At 38.5% G+C, this 25,828-nt stretch overlaps 1 protein-coding gene across 1 annotated transcript in view; it reads left to right on the top strand.

Moving 5' to 3' along the window:
• Sema3e (semaphorin 3E) overlaps positions 1 to 11,058 on the top strand; it is a 248,153-nt gene extending 237,095 nt beyond the window's left edge. The window contains exon 17 of the mRNA XM_027393496.2: positions 6,698 to 11,058. Coding sequence (XP_027249297.1) covers positions 6,698 to 7,150 — 453 coding nt within the window. The 3' untranslated portion in view covers positions 7,151 to 11,058. The remainder of the gene's footprint in view (positions 1 to 6,697) is intronic.
• Positions 11,059 to 25,828: the final 14,770 nt, after the last annotated feature.

Genomic DNA, 25,828 nt, shown 5'->3' with positions numbered 1-25,828 from the left:
TGTGCTTAATTATTGACAGATTTCTGTGATTTACCTACAAAATTTCTCGTGTTTGCTTTTATAGTTCTTGGACCACTTTCTCAACACTTGTACCTTCCAAGGTATCCATGGAAATGATTGAAAGGAGTCCAAATCAGCATTTGCATGATAAACAGCTACATAATATTGTAGGCATGAGTGATCTGTAGAAGTAAAAGTATTGGTGCATATGTCTTATTCTTATTTCTTCTAAAACTCCGCACCATGGTTTACACAGTATCCTTGCTATGAAGTATCTCTCTTTCATTCTGGTGGAGAGTTAACATCCTGCAAGTGCATAGCCACTGTAAATTCTATTTATTTAATAACAGTCACTTCTGCAAATAACCCCAGTAGACCCAAGTGTGAGTTTCTGCATGGCAGTCTGTCACCACTGCTCATTTCTGTGACTATTGCCAGCTTGCTCTCAGAATTCCTGCACCATATGCATTCCAGAGCAGTGAGGGTTCTTGATGCCACAATATCACCAATACTTGAAACATCTGTTTTTCTAATATTTGTTTCTCTTCTGACATAATGTGCTGTCTTTAAAATTTGCAATTCTTTCTCTTTGTTTCCTTTGGTTTAAGGTTTTTTGAGACAGGCTTACTCTGTATAACTGTGGCAATCCTGGAACTTGTTCTGTAGACCAGGCTGGCCTTGAATTCAGAGATCCTCTTGTAGCTGCCCCTGAGTGCTGAGATCAAAGACATCTTCCATGCGAAGTTCAAAGTGTGCATTTCTAAAGCCACAAGTAAGGTTAAAGGTGAACTTGAACACTTACAAAACACTTGAGTTTCTCCTTTAAATTTCCTGTTTCTGCGAATTTTCTCAAGATTTGTCCTTACATAGACTTGGCTTATTTGCATGTTCTAGTAGGAATCAAGTCTAATATTGATGTCTCATTTTTCCTCTTTATATGTTGGAGGTTTGGAATTATTTGTCAACTTAATTATTTGTAGTTGGATTTTCTTTGGGCTGCCAGCTCACAAATAACACAGAGACTTGTTATTAATTATGAAAGACTTCTTATTAATTATGAAAACTTGGCTTAGCTTAGACTTGTCCCACTAGCTCTTATAAGTTAAATTAACCCATTTTATTTTAATCCACATTCTGTCACATGGCTCTTTATCTCATCTCTCCATACTGCTTATGCTTCTTCCTCTGTGTCTGGCTGGTGACTCACTCTATGTCACCTTGTCATCTCTCCTGCACCAAATTCATCTCCTGCTTCTTTTTTCTCTGCCTGGAAGTACTGCCTACACCTCCAGATTAGCAATTGGACATTCAGCTCTTTATTAAACCAATCACAGTAACATATCCTCCCACAGTATACAAATATCCCACAACAATTATCATCACGGTCCTGTGTGTGTGTGTGTGTGTGTGTGTGTGTGTGTGTGTGTGTGTGATGTCATGTATGTCGTGGTCAGAGGAGAATGTTTGAGAGTTGTTTCTCTCCTTCTACCTTGGGTCGCGGCAATCAAACTAAGACCACAGTCTTGCATGGCAAGAAATTTTATTCTCTCAGCCATTTTGCCCATCCTGAATGCTTTGAATATGTTGGTCATTCAGATTTGAATTCTTAATCTTTATGACTCTCAGTGTCTTCTTATGTTAGAAAAAACCTCTCTCTTTTCACATTTCTTCCCTGTATAGTGCTGGCCTTCCACAGAGAAGACAATGAGCAGTTCACTCACGAGTTAGCGACCATTTCTGTCATATATTGGGTTATAGTAGAATAGGATTTAGTAAAAGAAAAGTTTACTTTTATTTTTTCAGATGTATTTTTCTGTGAATCAATCAATGTTTATGTCAAACACAGGTTAGATAAATAACGTAATAGGTTGTAGGTCTTATTTTTGACTAAATTGATTTTGTTATTAGATGTATGCTATATCAAGCCAATTCAAGGTCCATGTCTATCCCTTTCCAGTGAGAAATATGGAAGCATGTAGTACACATGAAAGCCACTGTTCCTCCTGACCAACTCCCAGATGTGCAGTGCTTGGCTCAATTACTTTTTTATTTGATATTATGGCACATCCTGAATCAATCTTTATAGTGAAGAACAGTAAAAACATGTTCAGTAAGAAACTCTGTGTTTATATAAATTGCCCAGGAGAACATTTGATAGAATTATGATTTATGTACCATCTTCTTGGCCACAGAAATCTGGCCTGCAGACATAGAAAAGGCACAGCCCTGTGAAAACAATCCTGCAATCAAGACTTAATGTTGGAGGTATCCAACTTAACTAACATAGAAGGACTAAATCATGGAAGCAGTGTAAATATACATTTCAAAGTGGTTTTATTTTTAGTGTCCATCACCCATAGAAGGCACATTCAATTTTAAGGCCATCTCACCTACATAATGTATACTGTGACTTAGAGTGACCCTTATACCTGAGGATAAAGTGTGAATTCACTGTAACCAAGAAGGGCAAACAAAATTATGAGAATAGAACTGTTTCTGTGGTGCAAATAACTGATGAGGAACAAATCCCATGGTAACTGTCATGTTTCTATGCCATGTTTCTGTAATTCACATGCCTATAATGCGTGTCTTCTCGACTTGAATTTCTGATTATGAATGAAACACTATTTTATAATATCAGATATCAAAAATTAAACAAAAATACTCCCATAGTTCTAGTGAACGTAGGTCTCGATTTCATTTTAATATTCATAAATAACTGGTTTGGTGCTAGACAGGTTTTATTTCCTCATGTGCCGGTCACTCTCACAGGAGAGAGAAGCAAGACAGCAGACGATGCTCTCTATAGGTGTTTATGGGTGCATGGTTTGAGTAGATAAATGAATGAATGCAATGTCCTAGACCTTTCCTGCATATCTGTGTGGCAGCTGTCTTCTGATTCACTGACTGTTAGAATCATGTTGTCTTCCTTGCTGCTCAATCAGTATTAGGTAATTCTAGCAAATGTAAATGTTGGATCCATTTTCATGTACATAAAGCACTGCCTTGGGTGTTTGCACCCAAGGGAAAAATGGCATGCCTTCACTCATACTGTATTACAAGTCCCTTTCTTGATATGTGATGACTACTGAAAATCAAGAGCTCTCTTTTCCCTTCATGACCTTGTAACTTGATTAAAGACAAGAATGTTAGATTGAGAAAAATGACTTAAAGAACAAGTTAAACATGTTGGGTGCTACAAACACCAGCAATGTTGACTTGCAAAAAGACGTAGGAGATCCTTATGGGCTGTAAGGGAACTATTATTAAGAAAATTAAATTTAAACCTGAGACAAAAAAAATGTAAGTGCATTGGCCTTCACAAAAAGGCTTCACTAAAGAAAAGAAAGAATAAGAACAGACTAGAATATGGAAGAGAGGACTGATGAAGCTTCACACCTATGGAATCACCTTGCTGGCATGTAAAATGGTGGGTAAAGGTATTTGTCGCCAAGGATTAATTCGATCATGGAGCCCACAGAGTGGGAGGAGAGGACACATTCCTGCCAATTGTCCTCTGACTGTCACATGCACACCTTGACACACGTTCTCCATGTGCCTGTGACACACAATGCAACAACCAAACAAATAAAATAAGCTTGAAGAGAAAGCAAGGTGATAGTACCAGGAATGACAGCAGAGAGAACTGTGGAAGGACACATTTGGATGTCCAAGTATCTGGATGTCTCCATCACCTGTCCTCAAAGGTAAAATGTCTGCTTGAACTATGATGAATGTTTGGTAGATATTTAGAAGAAGGGAGAAATTCACGGCCTTTGCATGCTTGTAAACTCAGCTCATACATTATCTTTCAAATATGTTAAATAAAACATTAAATATGGTTGAAAATTACAAATAAAATATTTAAAATAGGCATACCATCAAAATTATTTTTAATGTGGTGATGACTTTTTTACCGAAACAATTGTCTCCATAAGATAATGAAGGAACGCTGGGCGTTGGTGGTGCACGCCTTTAATCCCAGCACTCAAGAGGCAGAGGCAGGCGGATCTCTGTGAGTTCGAGGCCAGCCTGGTCACCAGAGCGAGTGCCAAGATAGGCTCCAAAGCTACACAGAGAAACTGTCTCAAAAACCAAAAAAAAAAAAAGATAATAAAGGAACTGTGCATGAATGTGTGTGTGTGTGTGTGTGTGTGTGTGTGTGTGTGTGTGTGTGTGTGTGCAACTTGGGCCTATTGCACTGTATGTCATATAATAGTTTAATATCCCAGCACTTATATCAAAAGATTCTAATATTTTTTCTGCCTCTCGCTGCATAAGGATGCTGTCTGGGCTCACTGGACTGGACATAGCATTGGCTTACTGAATCCATCTTTGCTTTTTTTAGCGTCTGGGAAGTTTTGAAAGTGGTTCCGATTATGTGATAAACACAAATACTGTCACTGCTCTTCATCTCCCACAGGATAGAAAATACAGCTCATCAGTCAGCGTTTGCTATTGAAATGACAGGCACAGTAACATAAAAAAAAGTGACCGACCTCCAGAAATGCCCGAGTTCTACAGACCCTACTGTGAGAAACACTGTTTCATGCTGGTCACCCAGGCAACTCATGTCTGCTTGGGCAGGTGATCAACATTTAAGGATCAAAGAGAAGCTCTGAAGAAGGGAATAATAATATTAGTTTGTTAATGAAAAGCAGAAAGATGCCACAGGAAACTACTGTAAAGTATTTGCATGTGACATTGCATGTGTTCAAGTGTAGAGAGGAAATGAGTAGGTAAAATAATGATAAGAAAGGAGAGATGTGTATGACAGGCAAGGTGGAGCCTGTGATATACAGAGATAGGTATTACAGGATAAGGTGGGGCCTGTGGTGTACAGAGATGTGTGACAGGACAAGGTAGAGCCTGTGGCATGTAGAGATTATGTTACAGGTCAAAGTGAAGGCCTGGGGTATGCAATCCCATCAGTCTGTCAGGATGAGATGTTATCAGACATAGAAAATTCTCCTAGTCAGTGAAGAGAGCAGGAGTCTCAAACACCGTCAAGATAGAAATGATGGAGAAAAAGGAGACGTGTGGAAGTCTGCTGTGAGACACTGTCAGAAAGATAAATGTGGGGATTAACATTGAAACAAAGACAATGAGGAGAAAGCGTGTGTTTCTGGGTCACCACTGAAGAAATGCTGATGAAGGTTTGTGATGAGTTGTCTCTAAGGATAGATAAATGGATGACAGACAGTCAGACAGACAGACAGACATACATATTCATCAGTAGAGGGTAGGAGTGCTGGAATGAAGAGAAACAGAAGACTATATGGAGCCCTTTTTGTCTCAACTGTTTCTTTCTGAAGCTTCTAACTTGCTATACATGTCTAGAAAACATTGCCAATCAGAAGCCTCAGAACTTAAAATTTCCTTAAGTATTCAGGGTACAATTCAGGGTACACAATCTGATTAGTGTACCAACACCATGTTGTTCTTCCATGAGTGAGCCAGTTTCACTCTGGAGTCATCACACATGTCTTCTGCAATGCCACTCTTTCAAGGCTGGAAAGAACAGAGGCTAGTAGCCCTCTAGAACCTTTTACTGGGCTACATACAGTCATGATGACTGTGACTGGAGCCTCTTCAACTTTGAAACTACAAAGGTGAAAACAGCTTTTGGTTTGGTGTTATCACAGGGAAGTCTTCCGGTATGGTATGAATTGCCCATCTACCATTATCAGAAAATCACAAACATTACAAACACATATGTTTGTCTTACCTGGGAGCATTCATTCATGTAAGGCAGAGTTAAACGTGGACAACATTGTAAAGAGTACAGCCTGTGTAATGCCACACAACTGTCTTTCAAGTCCCTAGATTATTCCCACCTTTCAGAAGAAAAGTAAGCCAGAAAATAAGGATAAAGGCCTCCAGCCACTGATTTAGTGCCCGAGCCAGTATCTGAAGCTAGTTCCGCCTGATATCAAATCAAATACTCATGAAGTACAGCATTGATGACTGGGTATCCTTCCTGTGGCTTTCTTCTCTGAATTATAGATGTATGTATTTGTAGAAATAATATTCATAATCAAATATGCCCGGAACATAAAAAGGAGTTATTTGGTCACTAAGTATATCTTAAAATTTACCCTCAACTGTAGATTCTTTTACAATGGAATTTGGATTGCTGTTAATAGTTTATATAGGAACACCATATTGTTCCCTGAATTATTTAGTGGATGGTTTAGAAGAGACAATCAGTGAAAGAATCCCAGTATTTAGACAGAAAGCCCTGCCGAATGTTCAGTCTTGATGATGGGAGCATAGAACTCTGCAGAAGGACCTGGGAGGTGTTATAGGCTGTGTCTGTTCAAACAGACATGTTTAAAAAAAAATGGGGCATTTTTTTTACTCCACTTTATTGTCAACTACTATACTGATATGGATTGTTTTTCTCTTGTTTAATTATATGCATTAGGGCGAAAGCTCTCTCTCATGTGCATGCGCTAGGCTCCTTACTGTATTGGCAGTAAATGACCTGAATATCATTGATAAAAGTCTCTTCCAATGTCAATAAACGCAGGACACATAGACAGTACTTATTTAGTTACTTAGCACAGTTGTACACCGTCATAATTGCATTGTGCTATCATGAAAGGGGAAAAAAAGGAATGGGAAGGAACAGAGGTTGGAGTTTTCAGAACTAAACAATACTCCCTTGACACTTGTTTTGTCTTTGGTTTTGCAGGTGAAGACAGATGACAGAGTGGTGAAGATGGACCTGGGTTTACTCTTCCTCAGAGTGCGCAAATCTGATGCTGGGACCTATTTTTGCCAGACAGTAGAGCATAGCTTTGTCCATACTGTGCGCAAAATCACGCTGGAGGTGGTGGAAGAGCAGAAGGTAGAGGGGATGTTTCTTAAGGACCACGAAGAGGAAAAACATCACAAGATGCCCTGCCCGCCCTTGAGCAGCATGCCTCAGGGCACAAAACCCTGGTACAAGGAGTTCTTGCAGCTGATTGGCTACAGCAACTTCCAGAGAGTAGAAGAATACTGCGAAAAGGTGTGGTGTACAGACAAGAAGAGGAAAAAGCTTAAAATGTCTCCCTCGAAGTGGAAGTACGCCAACCCCCAGGAAAAGAGGCTCCGCTCCAAGCCGGAGCACTTCCGCCTGCCCCGGCACGCACTGGACTCCTGAGGGCGCCTTCTGCTGGCTGCCAAGGGACCGAGCATGGGAACCTTCAAAGGGAAGAGAAACAAAGAGAATGTCACAGCATGCAAAGTCCTTCCAGCACTTCACAGAGGGAGGAAGGTGTTTTAAGTTATTCTGCATACTCATCTTACTGTACAAACCGCTCACAGTACTAGTACTTACACGAGTGTATTGCTTAAAAGGCTTCACTTTGTATTTATCAACACATGACCGTGGCTGCAATTTTGAGTTTGAGCTGCTTTTCAGGGAAATTATTTCACCATTGGAATATTTAATATAGCATTAAAGGAAAAGTTATAGGTTTTCATAATCATGAAAAATGTAAAACCGAATCAGCATTAATCTTTCTGGAGTTTTCCTTGCAAACCTAATGTAAAATGCACAGAATATCAGATACATTAGGATTTGCTTGTGAACTTTTTGTTCAGCTTCTGAATTTTTTTAAGCCATGAGTTTTAAGTAGTTGTGCTGTGTGTGATTGCTATAAACCAACTCTAAAAGCAACCTGCTACGTACCATTCTGAGTCCTGTTTCTTCCATGAGACATTCAATAAACTATATTAAATATTTCTATTTTACAAACAAGACAAATCGTTGAAATTTCACTACAGTGTGGAAGGAAGATATCATCTCAGAAAGATATTTTCAAATAATGTCAAAACATGAAATTAGAATTCAAATCAAAAGGTCTGTGTTGCCCTCTTGTGGTAGAAGACATAGTTGCTTTCAGAGCTTTTCCACAATCACCCTGCTAATTTAAAAAATTGTATGAGCAGATACATCCAGTTCACTTTTCAGAAAATGCAATTAAAAAGAAAAACCATAATGCTTATATCATGGTTTAATGTGGAAACGGTATGCTTGTAGATAATTCATGACATCACTGAATACAATGAACATATTTGCAGTATTCAAGCTTTTAAAACATAGAAGGCAAGCTTGTTGTCAGCCCTTCCCTGAGATGCGAAATCCTCCAGAAGTGTGCTCTTCTCTACAGGAATCATCAAAGTTTTTTCCTCTCATTTTCTATGAACAAAAATTGCTTCTTGGGCTCATCTGACTACTGAAATATTCATTGTCTTTGTCTTATAAATATTACCAAGATTTATATTTTTCAGAATGTTTATTTCTTGAAATCTTTCCTCTTTGTATTTTAAAGAGTTTGCAGCTACCTTTCAAAAATATGAGCTTTATGATACTTTTCACTTATATAAGAGTAAAGCAAGTGCATAAAATATTAAAGAACATCTATTCAAACATTACATTTAAATATTTACATCTGCTATCTCAGTATGCCATATAATTAAGAAATTAAAGTGTTAAAACCTAATGGCTTTCTTTTTCACCCTAAGATGAGCTATACTCTACAGAGATTTTTTTTTCTGGCGATATATTGTTTATGATCTAGTAACATTTGCCGGGAGATCATATTGCAAAGCTAGCCACAGCCATAGAGACCAGGCAATGGTGACACACACCTTTAATCCCAGGACTCAGGAGACAGAGGCAGATGGATCTCTGTGAGTACAAGGCCACCCAGGGCTACATGAGAGTGAATTAATCAATATAACAGAGAAACAGGGCTCACACCTTTAATCCCAGCACTGGAGAGTTATATAAGACAGGAACAGGGTCTCAGAGCTGGCCTTCTTTCTCCAGCCATATTGAGGACAGGAAGACTATCCATCTCCATCCATACTGAGGATTCATGGATTCAGCATCCCTACCCCCAAGTCTGAGGTAGAGGTAAGAGATAGTGGCTGGATGCTTTGCTTCTCTGATCTTCAGGCAAGCTTTATTAGGGAATAAACAATATATCACCACTGTTTTTAAAGTCCAGAATTTCTAAAACTTATAAAAAAAATTCGCATCCTGTATAAAGCCCACATGTTGTTGACCCTGAATTCCACTGGGGGTCACTGTTGTCCACCAATAGTAGTAAAAAAAAAAAAAAAAGCTTGTATTGGAAACTTTAAAATACTGTATTTCCGGAACACAAGAAGGGTGGGGATGGAAATCTGGAATTAAAACAATAACCACATCTCACTAGTTCCTAAGGAGTGTATATGTAAAAAGTAAACAGACAAATCCATGTAAGAAATTTTGAAAAAATTCTTTCTCTAAGCATATTAAAGGGAAGATTTTTCTCTTAGATCCAGGTTAAATAATAAAAATAAATACATGTGTATATGTATTATATTCATGTATTATACTTTCTCCTACACACATGTTTATGGTAGCATCTTAAGACAACTAGTAATGGAGAAAAAAAGAGACAGAGAGACAGAGAAAGAGAGAGAGCAAGAGAGAGAACATGAGAGCAATTTCCAAGGATACAGCAGAATAAACACTGTCCCCTTTCTCTCCTTCTGACCACCCTTGCTTGTAGATCCCTGAATAGTGTTAAGATAACTCATCAACCCTTTCCAAAGTTGAAACCAACTGAATACAAATCTGCTAAGTGTTTTTGAAATTCTAAATGCCGCCATAAGTATCACCAGCCCTTTGTTGGCCTGGAGTTTAGGATTCAAAAAGATTCTCCTTTGAAAAGAATTCCACTGAAAGAAGCAATATCATGCCTACCTTGAACTCAGGCAGGGTATCAATATGACTCTATAAAAGGTGACGAAAGCTCACCTTGAGCCACCAAGACATGGCCTTGACAAAGAAAATATGTCCTCAAAACACACAGCTGATCTAGAATTCTAACCACCCATCCTTGTTCCATAGGGCCCTTTTTATGACCAGTCTCCTGCTTCTTCAGAGCCTGGGGTACCATAAAATGAGCTGCCCTCTCCCTCATTGTAATGCTACCAACTTAGCTACAGACACAGTCACATCAGGAAGGCCACACTTAAAGAGTCATGACTTCCTTCGGAAGCTGTTTCCATGTCTGATGCGATCTGTTTTTTTTTTATTAAATAATGAATATTTCAGGGAGAATATTTCAATTTTGAGAAACAGAAAAGAAAAATAGAAATATATTCTAATAAACCCCAAACAGGGGATTAAAAGTCTACATTGCTTTTTTGTGTTTTAATGAACAGACTATATGGGATCTATACTACACATTACACAAAGTGTCTTCCTTTCCAAAACTGGCTAAATCAGTGGGATGGTCTTATTGAATGTTTAGCAATTGCTGTGGGATGTAGGGTTTTATAAATTTTCATAGTAATTATGAATATTTGTAAAAATTTGTACAATATAACAAATTATTTTGACTGTTAGTCTTAAGCATGAGAGAAACAGCAGTTGTTGTCCTTAGAAATGATATCTTTGACCTGTCAAACATCTGGGGTACTTAAATATATATATATATATATATATATATATATATTATATATATATATATATACATACACACACACACACACACATCCCAGGAAAACGTCACACATCTTTGATGAAAAGGAGTCACTAGTTCCTTTTAAATATACTCCTCATTTTCCAGGCAAGTAATTGCTGATTTGACTCAGATATAAATGTTATATTCTCCACAAACTCTCTTTTGCTTGTGGCAGCATCATTGTAAGCTGATATTTTTGTTGTCTTATTGTCTTGGGAGTACAGCTTCACATGTTGTCTTTCATTATATGTAAAACAGCTTAGCTCTGAGCTAGAGCACAATAGTGGAATGTCTTTATGTTGTGGAATCACTTGTCTCTTTGGCAGGGTCTGTAAAGCATGGACCATAGTGTTTTTCTCCACTGATGATAAGCTCTGAGAGTCATCATCACCCAGTGATAGGTTACAGGGACCCATGTCTGTGTGTGTCCTTGACTGTCGCATAGATCCACAACCCTACACTATACAAAGTCTGTATTATTAAATGGAATTTCTATCTGGCTCACCATAGATGAAAAGGAAATAAATATTCTCCAAAATGTTAAGTGCTATCCGAGAAGTATTTTCTATCTTCCTCCCTCCCTCCCTCTCTCCCTCCCATCCTTTCTTTCCCAAATGAACACATCTCTTATATCTAGCCTGATGTGAGCTGCAATGCCCAACTTGTAGGACTTTAAGTTAGAGTGGAATTCAATGTTCTTTCTGAGAAACTGCCGATTTTTCCAAGAAGAAAAAATATCATTAATCCTTCCTTATAGCAGCAGAATTCATTTAGGCCATGCTAGATTTCTGTGATGTTCAGGTGTGGCTCAGCCTCACATCAGCCTTCATGGTCAAGGTGCTTCATTATCATCCATCCTCCAACTTTCTAAAGCACTCTAAAACTAAGCCAGCCCTCAGTGACAGGATTCCTTAAGAACCCTAGCACCAACAAGAGGGCAAATCTGTGCTGTGTCCTGAGCCACGCCAGTTCAGGTGTAAACTCAATGCACTTCTAAGAATGTGAAGGTCCTTGCAGCTATGAAACCCAAAACGATCCTCGCATTATACTCATCAAACCTAAATACCCTCTCATTGGTGTGCCTGAAGTCTTGTCTGCAAGTCAATTCTAGATGGTGTCAGGCTGACAACAAATAAGCATAACCACCATATCCTGGTGGCTAAAATCATCTTGAGTCAAAAGAAAAACAAACAACACCCAGAAACATATATTATTTAATTCAAAACATACTATAAAACTAGAGTCTACAAAATTGCATGACATTTGCTCTTGAAACAGTCACAGAACAAAAATTTATAATGGAGAGCTATAGAGTTACAGCATAACCCTGAGACTACTAATTTTCAACAAATGTGTGAACAAAAGACAATCTGTTAAATAAATGTTTTGAATGTTTGGTGTCCACATGTCAAAGCATGAAGGTAGACACCATTCCTTGGGGGGTGAGGCAGAGGCGGGGCTTTATGTAGCCCAGGCTGGTCTCCTTCAACTGTTTGTTTTCTCTTGGGTTTCTTGACACTCTTTAAGGGATTTATTTATTTCTTCTTTAAGGACCCCCATCATCTTCATAAAGTTGGTTTTAAGGTCATTTTCTTGTGCTTCCACTGTTTTGGAATATTCTGAGTTTGCTGTAGTGGCATAGCTGGGCTCTGGTAGTGGCATACCACCCTGGCTGTCATTGATGGTGTTCTTATACTTTCATATAGGCATCTGGATTTGAAGTGTTTATGGGTTTAGGTGATAATTTCTGGGCTTGTCTTTATTGAATGGGTGTTTTCTTCCTTAGTTTCTGTTTTCTCTCTGGTCTGCTGACTGGAGTGGCCTGTGGTTGAGTAGAGAGGCTCTTCTCCCAAGTTGAGAGATTGACTTCTGATGTCTTGTATGGGCTCTGGTCCATCAGGGAGCTGCTGCCAAAGTGGAGGCTGGAGTCCTGGCTATGTACAAGGCCTCTGATCTGGTTGGGAGTTCTCTCAGGATTCTGGCCTGGCTTCAGTGTAAGAGGCTTTTGTCTGGTTTTCAGGGTGCTGGTCTGGTTCTGAGACTCAGAATGCTTGTCCAGCTTCTGGGATTTAGGATACTGCCCTGGCCTCTGGTGGGGTAGGAGGCTTCTGCCGGAAGTGTGGAGTGTGTTGTGGAGACAAGGAGAACACGGACAGTTGGAGTTATGTTGGGCAGGCAAAGACAAGGTGGAGCCATGGTCTTACCTGGGGTTCAGGGAGATGGCCTGACCTCTGGTGGGATAGGAGGTTTCCACCAGAGGTGTAATCAGAATACCGTTACCCCAGGCTGGTCTCAAAGTCTTCATGAACTCCTGAACTTCTATTTCTCTTGTCTCTGCCTCCTAAGTGCTAAGATTATAGACAACACAACTTCACAGTATATTTCCTAAAAGACTTGGTAAAGTCAAGAGTTGGTAAAGTCAAGAGAGAATTTGAGATAAATAACAAAGCATAAGCAATAGTTAAAACAATAAATATTTTATATTGATGATCACCTTTTCCCCAGGCTGTGTGTATTTTCTAAGCCTGCTACATTTAATGTTATCAAACAAACTGAAATGAGGTAATTATTTTTACCCATCTGAGGAGATAGTGAATGAGGGAACTGATATTATTTATAGACTCCAGATTCCAGGAAATAAGTTACACATGGACATTTGCACAAAAGACCAGGGACTGTCTGAGACCTCCTGTGTCCCCACTTTGCTGAGTTCTTGTCCTTCATACCAGACATTCCCTGGATATCTGTCATAGCGCCCCTCCTTGTCCCTTACTCATGCTTTCTATACCATAGCTGGGCCTTCATTTTAGAGCACAAACTGGATCCTGTCTCACTACTCTCTAAGCCCGTGAAACAGCTTCTGTGCTGTGGACATGAAGCTCAAATTCCTAAACTTGCTTTTGCCCTTTCTCCTGACTTAATGACACTTAGTGCATGTCAGTCTTTATTCCCTTCCACATCTCTTTCCATCTTTCCCATCTTTATTTCTATTCCTTCTGTCTGCTTGGTTATCTTCCCAAACCTCACCATAAACCTTCTTACCCACCTGCTTTTGTTAGGGTTTCTATTGCTGTGAAGAGATGCCAGGACCACAGCAACTCTCATAAAAGAACATTTAATTAGTTCTAGCCCATTATTGTCATGGCAGGAAACACTGCAGCACACAGACAGACATGGTGCTGGAAAGGTAGCTTTGAATTCTATATGTGGATCAACAGGCAGCAGGAAGAGAGTGACACTGGGCCTGACTTGAGCGTCTGAGACCTGAAAGCCCACCCTCTATGGCATACTTCCTCCAATAAGACCACACCTACTCAAACAAGGCCACACTTCCAATAACACCACTCCCTATGAGTCTATGGGGACCATCTTTATTCAAACCACCTCTCACCAAGCAAGACAGCAGGACAGCATGACCCCATGTCCTCTGTAGTCAAGCTTTGCTCTCTTTGTGAAAGTTTCTTAACAGCAGCAGCAATGCTTTGTTCTCCCTTGTCCCTGAACTTAGTAGGGTCATGGACTCTAAGTCACTATTTCCATCATGAATAAACTAGCCCATTAAGCCATAATTGTCATGAAGTGATTAATGAATATTCTGAAATTATAGTTAATTTTTATTCTGGAGTTAATTTTTATTAAGTATTAAAGGAATTATTGACCCAAAGTTTAAGAACAAGTCTATTATATAACCCATCCAACTATAGATTGCAACACAAAAATACGGGGATGTTAAGTGACTTTAAAAGTGAAGACCCAGTTTGAGGAGAGCTGGGTCAAGCTAAGCTCATGTGAATTCCAGAGAATGAAGCAGCAGTAGTCACAGAACCTGCACTAGTCTGTGCCATGTCCTCTACACACACACACACACACACACACACACACACACACACACACACACACACACACGTATATATAATAGGTCTCAGTTAATAATTTATAGTACTTCTGAATGTGTGCCTCTGATTCTTGCTCTTTCTCTCAGGGCTCTTTTATTTTTTCTGTCGGCTTGTCTTTTCCAACTTCTTTATTAAAATTTTCAATTTACCATATTTTATTTGGTATGCTTCAAAGTTATCATCAGGAGCCTGGTCTTTTCTATTGAGAGACAGAAAGGGAGTGGATCCAAGCAGTATAGGATGTGGAGAGGAACTGGAATGAGTAGAGAGACGAGAAAATGTATTCAGGTTATATTGTATGAGAAAAATATCTATAGCCAATAAAAAGGGAAAAATAAAGAAAAGCCTGTTGCTAAATGGAATTAAAGGATGTTGTGTCCTCAGGGCAATACCCTACCCAGCTAAGCTTCCAACCTGTGAAAAGGAATTGAAGAGAAGCTTAAGCAGTGAAGAAAAGCACCAACAACAGAAAACTAATGCAGATGTAATTGAATGAGGAGGCCATGTTCCAGCCTCAGTCAGCAGAAGAACTTGGTGGCTTTGTCCACATGATTCTGATTTTAGAACCAAGGATACAAAAAATGATTGTGGTCTCCCTCAGAGGCTAAGGAAAGCTGCAGAGACCAGGTGTGTGGCAAGGTTGTCCCTGCATGGAGGGCTAGAGAGGCCATTGTGTGAAGCTGTGTGTTTTTATATATTTGTACATATATATATATATATATATATATATATATATATATATATATATATGCATATATGGAATGATAATTAGAGAAGAAGAGGCCATGACTTTGGAGGACAATGGAGACAGGACACAGCAAGAGATGGAGGAGGAAGACGGAGGGTGGAAATTATGTAAATATAGTACTCATGCATGAAATTCTAAAAAGCTTTATAATTTAAGTAAAAAGTTAAAGTAACAAAGAAACATGTGTCCCATAGAGTAACAGAAATTAAACTGGAGATAAATTTTTAACACAAATTTTCAAATGTTTGTTTTAGGATTTACTCAGTAAAATTAGAGAGGATGTCCAATAAAATATTTCCCTAAAAGACAGCAATCCAGGGCAGTTTACTGTGTCATTTTTACTCTCAAGAGTGTTATAGCAGATATATTCTTGGAAACAATCTGAAAATTAGCTTGGAATTTATTTTTAAACATAAGAATTTGTTTCTTGCACTAATTAATCCTATTTGAAGAGGATATATATCAAAAGACTGCAAATTTATTTATTCCGATTTGCCATGCCTATATTAGGCTAGCAGTAGAAGCATTTCTAAACAGGGGACATTAAAACTGTCTTCATTTGGCTGGGTTTTATGCTAGAGCTTATTGTGGTCAGAATACACTATAGTATTTTTATAAATTATTTTTATAATTTTTTAAATCTACAATTTTTTATAAATCTATAAATGAAATACTGAGACATTTTATTGGTGAGATCACGCCTTAATATGCTTCATGTATCCCTTTATCTTTTAAGCTGAAATGTGGAAGATACCTGTATTCGATTCTGTGTAAGATTATCAAGTTAAGACAACTTCTGTATGAAGTCATGTCATGAAACTATCAATGCCTGATTTTAATATCAACCTATCACCAACACTTTTAACATAGATGATATAAATGGATGTATAACTAGATGATAGATACTGTAGGTAAATAGTTATTATATAGAAGATAATATTTACTCAAGGAAGCTTTTTCAAAATGTATCTCTCATTACTGTCTCCAACAAAACATCCAAAGTCTCCATTATTTGTATAGAACAAAGCAAACGCCACTACCATGGCAACTGATATGTCTACATCATCTCTTCTATATTGGATACTATGACAAACAGAGGAGATTCACCAATATATTTGGTCTTTTTGCTTTTGTTATGTTTCATGATGATGCATTTTCCAAAGGGATTGTGGGTTTAGTACTTACTTCCGAGCTGGTAGAGTATTTGTTGAGAGGTTAAAATGAGTACTCTGGCTTCATCAGTAGATGGCAGCTCTGCTATTCTCATCTGGTGGCATTCATTACTAGAGCTGGTGGAATATTCAAGGTGAGGCTGATTGGAGTCAGCAGCATACTAGTGCCCAGTCCTCAAAATATGTATTACAGTTAAGCTTCTCTGTGCTTCTTAATTCTTATAAGAGTTAATTTGTTTATTTTGTGTATGTGTGTGCTTGATGTGAATAAGTGGTCATAGCCAAACACTGTGAACTTGGAAGTCAGAGGATGACTTTGTTGAGTCACCTGGGATCAGCAGATCAAACTCAGGTTTTCAGACTTAAGGGCAAGCCTCCTTACCTGCAGAGTCATCTTGAAGCTTTTCTCTGGTTCTTGTCTTATCTACCATGAGGTGAGCAGTCTCTGCCATACAACCCTGCCACCATATGATCAAGTTATTTTTTTTGCTTCTTTTATAGTGCGGAGAAGTCCCCTTTAATTGGTTAACATCACTTTTTTTTTTTTGATGCAAACAGCATGAGGCTTTATTATAGTTGTTTAACGAGCTAACCCCATGTTAGCTCGGGCCTTTCACACATCCACCATGGCGGATGGCTAGGAAAGACAGCTAGAAGCCACTGCATAGAGATCTTATAGGGCAGCATAAGGGGAGTGTCTAGGGGTATACACAAGTTCAGGATTGGTGTGCCTTCAGGCTTGCCCTGTGTTGATTGGTGAACTGGTTGTTACAGCCCAGGGCCATTGCTATGCTCTGTACGTCATTGCTGTGCACTTGTCTGTAAAGCACACCAAGAGCCATAAAGCATAGCACTAACAGCTAACTTCTTATTGGTTCCTTGCCACAAGGCAAGCATTTGACTCCTAGTGACCAAGGCAAGGTCAGGCAAGCATGTACTAGGCTGTTAGGACTGCCGAAATGGGGAGCTGATTCCTTCATTCTCCAATTTTCTTTTTTGGTGATTCCAATCATGGAATTGCTGTCTCTCCAGCATCCCCATCAGGGAGTGAGAGGTATTGGCATCCCCTATGTAAGGGAGTTCCTTTTGACTTAGCATTTCAACCAGGGAAAATGGGCGACATATTCTTTCCCATGCTACTTCCTGCTGACTTTGGGACAAACTTAGGGACCCAAGATGGCTGAAATGCTAGTCAAAAGCAAAAAAGGGAATTTAAGCAATGTGGGATCCATCAGGAGCTTCTGGTTGGCAGACTCTGTTGCAGAGACAGGGTGTGTCCACATCAGCTGGACTGGTTCACATCCACAGCACGTCCAGGGCTTGCAGTTTACTTAGGAACAGCCAGCCTGTAGTCAGCAACTGATACTCAGATGTGTCTGCCAGAAGCAGAAACCTGTTTAAGACATGTTTAAACTGGGAACAGATGTTAAAAACTTATTTATTGAAACCCACAGTGCAGAAAAAAGCAGATATCTGGACATCTGTTCAAACAGCAGGAACATATTTATAATTTTGAGTCCTAGCAAAAACTACAGATTTGGGCTAGAAGCATGTACATTTGTCTTCTGTCCAGAGATCCAGGTATGGATTGGACAGAGGTGCCTTTGGTCTGATGAAAAACCCTTTAAGTTTATACTTACATGACAACCAAAATAAAACTAAAACCCTTGAGCTTGTGACTGGACAGTAGGTAGTCATTACTTTATCAGCTACCAAGCAGACTATAGTCTATAGTGGATCTCACTGCCTGAAGCTGTTAAGCTGACAACCATTAATACTTTAGGAGATCTGAGAAGGGTAAATTTTATACAGTATCCGAATCCATTAAAAAGAGACAGAAACCAGATATTTTTGCAATTCACATATCTCCCTGAGACATGAGGTGCCTGCTTTTCTCAAGATCTTATCCGCCTTCCGAAGGCTCTGAGAGATACGCATGCCCTATTGTCAGAGAGTTGCTAAATGTGTCTGTGGGTATAAAAACTACAAGTCTTGTGGGATAGAAGGGACCTCAAGAGAATTTTTAGAAGGAACTTTTAGAGAATTTTTAGAATGAACTCAAGGAGAATTTTCAAGAAGAACTTTTGAAAGAGAACTTTAAAAGAGAGTTTATAGAGGGAAAATTACTAGAGAGAACTTTTGAAGAGAAATCTTAAAGAGAGCTTTTGAGAGAGAAGTTTTTGTGAAGACCATTCTTGAAGAATAAAGAGCCATGAGAGGAACACAGACACGTGTGTGTGATCTGGTTTATTTCTTTTTTACCCTCAGACCAGAACATTATCGCCAACCCCAACCTGCCTGATGTAAGCCTCCTGCCTGAACCTTTGATATGTTTGCACTTTTAAAAATAATTATTATTCAAACCCCATGTGTTTGTCCACCTTGTGTGATATTAGGTTTCTTTAATTACACACAGTCACAATCAATATTAAAGATAATTTAGTCTTTCTTCAATTTACATTTATTTACTTACTTGTGTGTTTTTGTACCACAGAATACATGTGGAGGTTAGAGGACGAATCATAGGAGTTGGTTTTCTCCTTCCACCATGTTCCCGGAATGGAACTCAGGTCATCAGGGTTGGTGGCAAGTGCTTTTAATCACTGAATAATCTGTCCAACTCAAAAGTGGGGATTATTTCTAGGGCAATCTATATATTCCCTATAGAGTATGGGCTCCTCCACCCACAGGTTTTCTAATTGCCTCTTTGTATTATTTGTTCTTTTCTCTAACTAAGAGAAGGGAGAGTTTACTGTGGCTCACAGTTTGGGGTTACCTGAGCACAGAACAGCCTGCAGTCTCTGGGTTATTATTTGGGATGATGCTGGTTAACAGAGAAGCATCTGGGCACTTTCCTTGCCTTAAAATTATTTTGCTTTTCAATAGGTATTTCAATAGGTATTTCAAGGCCTCCACTACATAGGCCACTTTTTTTCATTTACAAACTGATTTTGAAACATAAATATGGCTGAAAGGGAGCGGAGACCAGGAATGAGAACAGCACTTTTTGCTGTGATTTAGTCAGTAGATCTGACTGTGAATTTTTCAAGTGAATGGGCTGTGTCATGAACTGCTTATTTTCCCAGTTATCATAATAGAAAGGACATGAACCAGAAAGCAGTTCCACAGGGCCCTGTGACAGGCACAGGGAGAGGCCGGGACGCTGCTCTGTGGTTTAATCCAGTGACTCAGCTCTGTGAAATTCATCATCATCCTTCTCCAAGATAAAGTCTCAGTCCGTGAGAAATCTGTTCATCTGTCAGCACAAAGTGCCGGTTCTGAGTGCAGGACCTCCCTCCTCACATCACTGGGATGTACACGATTGATCTAGAAGGGATGGGTTGATGCCATCATTTTTCCTCCTATTCGGTCTCGCACCATTTTACCTGGTAGCTTTCCAGCAGATGTCACTCCTTGATTTCCACAGGGCCGCTGGCCCAGGGATTTCTCTGTCCTCTTAGTTCTGGGATTTTGTTTAGCTTTGTTTCTGGGACTACCCATGTTTTGCCATAATACGCTTTGTGATTCTTGTTTATGTAGATGTAAATAATTACTTTCCTTGTTGATTTGTTCCTGGAGATTTCCTGTGTTGCTGTATTTGTGTCTCTTTATGCCTTTGATCTGTTTATTTTACACACAAATGTTAATATACTTACTGAAAAAGAGGTTAAATGAATCTTCTATTAAGAATTTTCTTAATAGAAGAATTTTAATAGAATTTAATAGAAAATTCTATTAAGAATTTTCTAATAGCTCACTATTAGTCCTGTGTTATTCTTTCTTTCCATAGCAATAAACTTCTTACATTGATTGGATTGTTTATATTTGGGCCTTCATGACCTACAAATCAATGATACCTATGATTCAACTAAAAATTCTCACAAATCAATATATTTATAACTTGACATTATAAACTTAATGTAGTTTATGCCTGAAATATTCAGACATTATGCCTGCCTGCCCCTTTTACCTGGCAGAATCCACTCAGGAAGAACCCTGGTCAGCCCAGGGTTCCATGGGAACTAAGTCTGCACGCAGGTGCAAAGGGCCTCTTTAAAAGACAGACCCCTGCCCGTTTATGCTCACTCTACTCTCTATTCTTCTCTCTGCTCTCTGTTTTGCTCTTCTCTTCTCCCACTTATGAGCTCTATCTTAATGGCGACTGGCCATGGCGGTCAGCCATTAACCCTGTTTCTCTTCTTTCTTAGTCCCTCTACTCTGCCAGGCCTATAACAAACTGGTTAATATGTCTCTTAGTCTCAAGTCTCATCTTGCGCCTCTTCTTCTTTATCTCTAATTTAAACAAAAGAATAACAATGTCAATGAACTTAATATAAGGTGACCTCTCTATTAAAACTATACATTTGCATTTCACTTTTATGAAATTTGGGCCATTAATCTCTGGTAATTTTTAATATATTAGATTGTAAACTGCATATACTCTAACTATTCAAAGAAATGTCAGCTTGGCTTGCATTTCACAGTAAAAAGAAATATTTGCTGCAAAATTGTAATTAAATATTTTTCCAAAGATTTAAGCAAATAGATTTATTTTTAGTTCAAGATTTGATGGTAAGAAATTTTGCCTTTTGGTATACATATTAAAATAACTACTGCTGCATTATAAAATATGGAATATTTAGTAATCTCACAAGCATTTCCCATGGCTCAACAGTGATCCATGGCTATGAGGATGTGGGCACAAATGAGGTACTATGTATCACTCCTAGGATCTTAGGAAAATGAATAAATGAGATAACAAACAGTCATTTTCTGTCATTTAAACTTTAAGTTATTTAATGAATCACTGCCTAACAAAGAAAACTTTAAAGTTTTGGCTAAAATGACCTTTCCTTTACTTAAAGGTGACTTCAGGGGCCAAATAGCTCACAGAGAACAAATCAGTGCTGTTCACTCCCCTTCAAAGCTGTTTAAAACAACTGTCTACTGAATCCCTGAGAATGTCGACTTGTCAGTAATTGGATGCTGGGCACCTGGCTCCTCCCACAGTCTTTGCCTGGAATCCGTGGAAGACCTTATTATCACGTGAGGGAGGCCACTCTATTTAACTTGAAGAATGAAGGTTTGGAGACAGTCTGAGAGAGAAGCTGCTGTGAATGCCGAGACTTCTTCCTAACAAATTCTGACATGGATCTACATCACATCATCATTAAACTTTCACTGGACAGCATGTCACATGCTCCAACTAGATATAAAGTCTACATTGTAAGGCTAGTATGTCATCATCACCTCAAGTGAAAATAAGTAATTCATAAGACTTTACAGCATAGACTAGAAAGCCAGACAGAATGAACTCAAAGCTCTCTTCTGTATCTTAAGAATTGCAACACATGGGAAAAGTGTCTGTCCCTTTATACCTCATTTATTTCTAAAAGAGACACAGGAGTAATGACCTGCAACAGAGGAAGTAATGATTATTTGTGTTGTTGTATGTATAATATTCAATACATCTTTGTTTACTATACTATTAAAACTAAGGAATACACAAAATTAGGATATACATCCATGGGGATGATAATCAATTTAGTAGATTAATTTATCCAGTAGTCATTTACATGGCTATTCAATGTGCTAATCCCCCAAATAATTCAACAACCTTAAGAATATGTTTAAAAATCAAGGCAAGAATAATACACAAAATTTTGGTCAGTCAGTCAAAGATAGTGTCCATTGAAAGAATGACACCAGGTAAAGAAGTATGTAAGAATCAAGACATAGAAAGTTAAGGACAGAGAAAATTGTAGAATCAGAATCATTCCATAAAGGAATTCAGAGGCTCACAGAAGCCATAAGAAAGGCAGAGAAAATAAAGCAAATACATGGATTCAGCACAAGGGAAACTCATTTGTAGCAGTCCTCATTGTCTGAACAAAACTTCTCATCATTTCAGAACCAAAGTAACAACTTCATGATCAAGTAACAATTAGTGGTTAAAAAAAAAAAAACCATTAAGGATGTGAGTATATTCAGAAGTGGGAGCAGTCAGGTTAAAGTAAAATCAAAAGGTGAATTGTTGCTGCACTACCCATGCATATCAACTTTAAAACTGCATCACTAAAATGTAAGAACTATTGACAGCATCTCCTTTATATGCAAATGTTCCAAGCACTATGCTAAGAACTTTGCATGTGCAGTCCAAATTATAATCACATATTTTTGAGAAATCTATGAGTTTAAATTTCTCAAAAACATAAAGTTTGTCTGTCATCTTTGAGTCTAAGCACAACACATATGAGATATTTCCAATGTGTTATATGGTCTTCAATTGAATAAAAATGAGGCATTAATACTTGAAATAATGTGTTAAAGTCAAAAAATTATAAGTTTGGTAATTGGATTTAAAGTTAGGTAAGTTGACCCTAGAGACTACAGTTGACCTCACAGTTTACAAACAACTAGAGCCTGACCCCAGGGCAAACCCACAGATCCAGTTTTTCACTTAGGTGCATTTTCTATTACTATGCCTCCCCTGTTGCCAGAAGAACACAATGCCATTATTGAAAACAGACAAGAAATGATGTCTAGTCTAGTTATATGAACAAAGATAATGAGAACTAAGTACTAAGACTTCCGAATAAAGTTTACATGGCAAAAATATGAAAGACGTACCTTCATGTATGATGTAGGGTTTGAAGCCACCTATTTGTGATCCAGGGAAGAAGTGAATCAGAAGAACAAATATGAGCTCATTCTATGGAGAGAATAGAGGAAGGGCTTCAGAAACTCATGGAGGTAGGGAATAAGGATCACGATGCATAACAACATGTGTGTATTAAGATGCCATGAAGAAACCCACTACTTTGCCAATCTAAATTTAATTAAAAACATGAATAATTTTAAACAATATGTACTGAGCTGATTGTAACAATACTTGCAAAATCAGGGTTGACAGAGGTCAGATAGTTCCAGCACAGGGGAAGTCACTATGTTCGGTACTTGGAGCATTGCATACAGACAGGGTTGAGAAAAGAGAGGCAGTGGTAAGGTAAAAACATGCAAGTAGTTCAGTCTCAGAGCAGCTACTTAGCATGTGATCAATCTTGAGTACAACTCATGGCATCAAAGGGAGAAAAACAACAAAATGATACCAAGAAGATGTGCTTTATTTTATCAAAAGAATGAAGACTAGCCACATAATGTTTTCAGTAAGAATGCTGGTGGTTTGATTGATGGAGAAACAGATAGGTTATAGGAAGCCAGGTAAGAGTGTAGGGCAGAGATGATTAGGGCCTGAAATGAAGTTGTAACAGTGGGATCCATGTATAATCCACAGGATGTAGAGGTGATTGAATTTCAGTGTGATGGACGGGTAGAATTAAATACAACTCTGAAATCCTTGTAAGGAGAGTGGGCAAAAGACTAACAATAGTAGTCCCTGAAGAGAAGCAGCCGGCACAAGCAGATTTGGCCAGGGAGGTAGAAAAAGCTTGCTACAATGATATAACAAGCCAGATAATTAATTTTAATGTGAAAGAATAACAGAAGTTCATGTAATGATAAGGACTCGCCTGTTTCTGTCTCAGCCCTGCAGCTGGAAAGTAACCCTGTGAATCAGCACTTTCATTTCAGTAACTAGCTTTTAAAGAACTCGGCTCCATATTTCATTTCAAAAGACATACAGAATCTTTTTCTCTCCCTTTCTCCCCTTTTTCTCAGAAGTTATAAGTGGCTAAGTTAAAGATTTCTCATTTGTGTGCATGTGAGCATGGATGACTGTGCATTTTAATGACTTGGAGATGTGAAGAATATATGTTATAGACTTTTGTTTTTTGTTGTTGTCATACGAAGCCTTTTATTTATTTTCTATTGTACTGATATTGAGCAGAACTGTCTCTAACAGATATCTATGGCAGGAAGTCGTGGGCTGTCATATATGGCAATAGGGAAAGAAACAATCTGTGTAAACAAGAAAGGGGCAGAGACAGAGACAGAGACAGACAGACAGACAGACAGAGACACACACAGATTCATAATGAAATTTGAAACTCTTAGAAAGCCTCTTCTATTTTATTTATTTATACAAATGGCTCAGTGACTTCTCCACTATAGCACATGTAAACTCTTTATAAGGTCAGAAATCATTTATTTGAATCCATCATAAGGAATCCATGTCTGTCAGCAGTGGCTTCCAAACATGTTCTGACCATTCCCCCTCCTACCTACTCAGTAGCATTTCCTTGATTTATTTCCTATATGGTCTTAACTGTTGTTTCAGTGTCCCTGGGCACCTGTGACACCAACTTGCCCACTCTCAAAAGGCTCATCACAGTTGATCATGACAGGATGGGGTCATACATTTCATGTACAGTAGATTTCTATTTCTGGAGGCATTTAAAATTAGATTTTCACCTCAATACTCAGAGTCATGCTGACAAAATGGTTAATCCTGAGGCCATAAAACAGTTCTCTCCACTGATATATGAACTTAGCATGCACTCCTTTCATAAGGAAAGCAAAAGTAGTGAGGTGGATGCCTGTCAGGAAGGCTGTTTCTAGAGTCACTTGGATATCAAAATTCTGGTATCATAGGTAGGGCATCTTTTCATGACTGGGTAGCCAGATGTCTCAGGTTTTCTATGATGCATAGAGACTTCTTCTGGGCTTGTAGCAATGATATCTTTTCACTCAGAAAATTAGCAAGAGAATTAGCAGAATACAGCAGAGAACAACGAACCCGAGGCATTGTGCTCTGTGAGATAATCAGAAAATTATTCCAGCTCTTTGAGCAAGAAAAACTTCAGTAACAAGACATGAGATTAAGCAATCGCTTAGCTGGTGGGATAATTATAGAAACATGTACAGACTTAAATGTACTTAATATTTTTTACTATAAATGTGTAATCACACCTACCAACAAATCAAAGATCATGCAGATTCATTTGTCCTTCTACCACAAGTAATGAAGTCAGATTACAATATAATCAAGATATGTAATATCTGTTAAATGTTTGCTATAAGACAACATGCTGTTAAAAAATGGATTGAAATCTTAACATTCCAGTCCTTTGCTACCACTGTCAGGCTATTTCTGTATTTTTATCATAAATAGAAATATTATTCAAAAATGAAAAGTATAAGCCGGGCATTGGTGGTGTATGCCTTTAATCCCATCACTCAGGAGGCAGAGGAAGGAGGATCTCTGTGAGTTCGAGGCCAGCCTGTCTCCAGAGCGAGTGCCAGGATAGGCTCCAAAGCTACACAGAGAAACCCTATCTCGAAAAACCAAAAAAAAAAAAAAAAAGTATAATAGAAAGAATTTTCTTTTTTATAGTTGTAATTTGAAAGAAATTTTTTTTGGGGGGTTGGTTTTTTGATTTTTCAGGACAGGGTTTCTCAGTGTAACAGTCCTGGCTGTTCTGGAACTCGCTTTGTAAATCAGACTGGCTTCAAACTCACTGAAATCCACCTGCCTCTGCCTCCCCAGTGCTGGAATTAAAGGCATTTGCCACCTCTGCCTGGCTTGTTTTGTATCTCATT

This window comes from Cricetulus griseus (assembly GCF_003668045.3).
Source record: "Cricetulus griseus strain 17A/GY chromosome 1 unlocalized genomic scaffold, alternate assembly CriGri-PICRH-1.0 chr1_0, whole genome shotgun sequence".
Classification (NCBI taxonomy): domain Eukaryota; kingdom Metazoa; phylum Chordata; class Mammalia; order Rodentia; family Cricetidae; genus Cricetulus; species Cricetulus griseus.
Note: the sequence above shows the minus strand (reverse complement) of the source record. Positions and strands in the feature narration are given on the sequence as shown.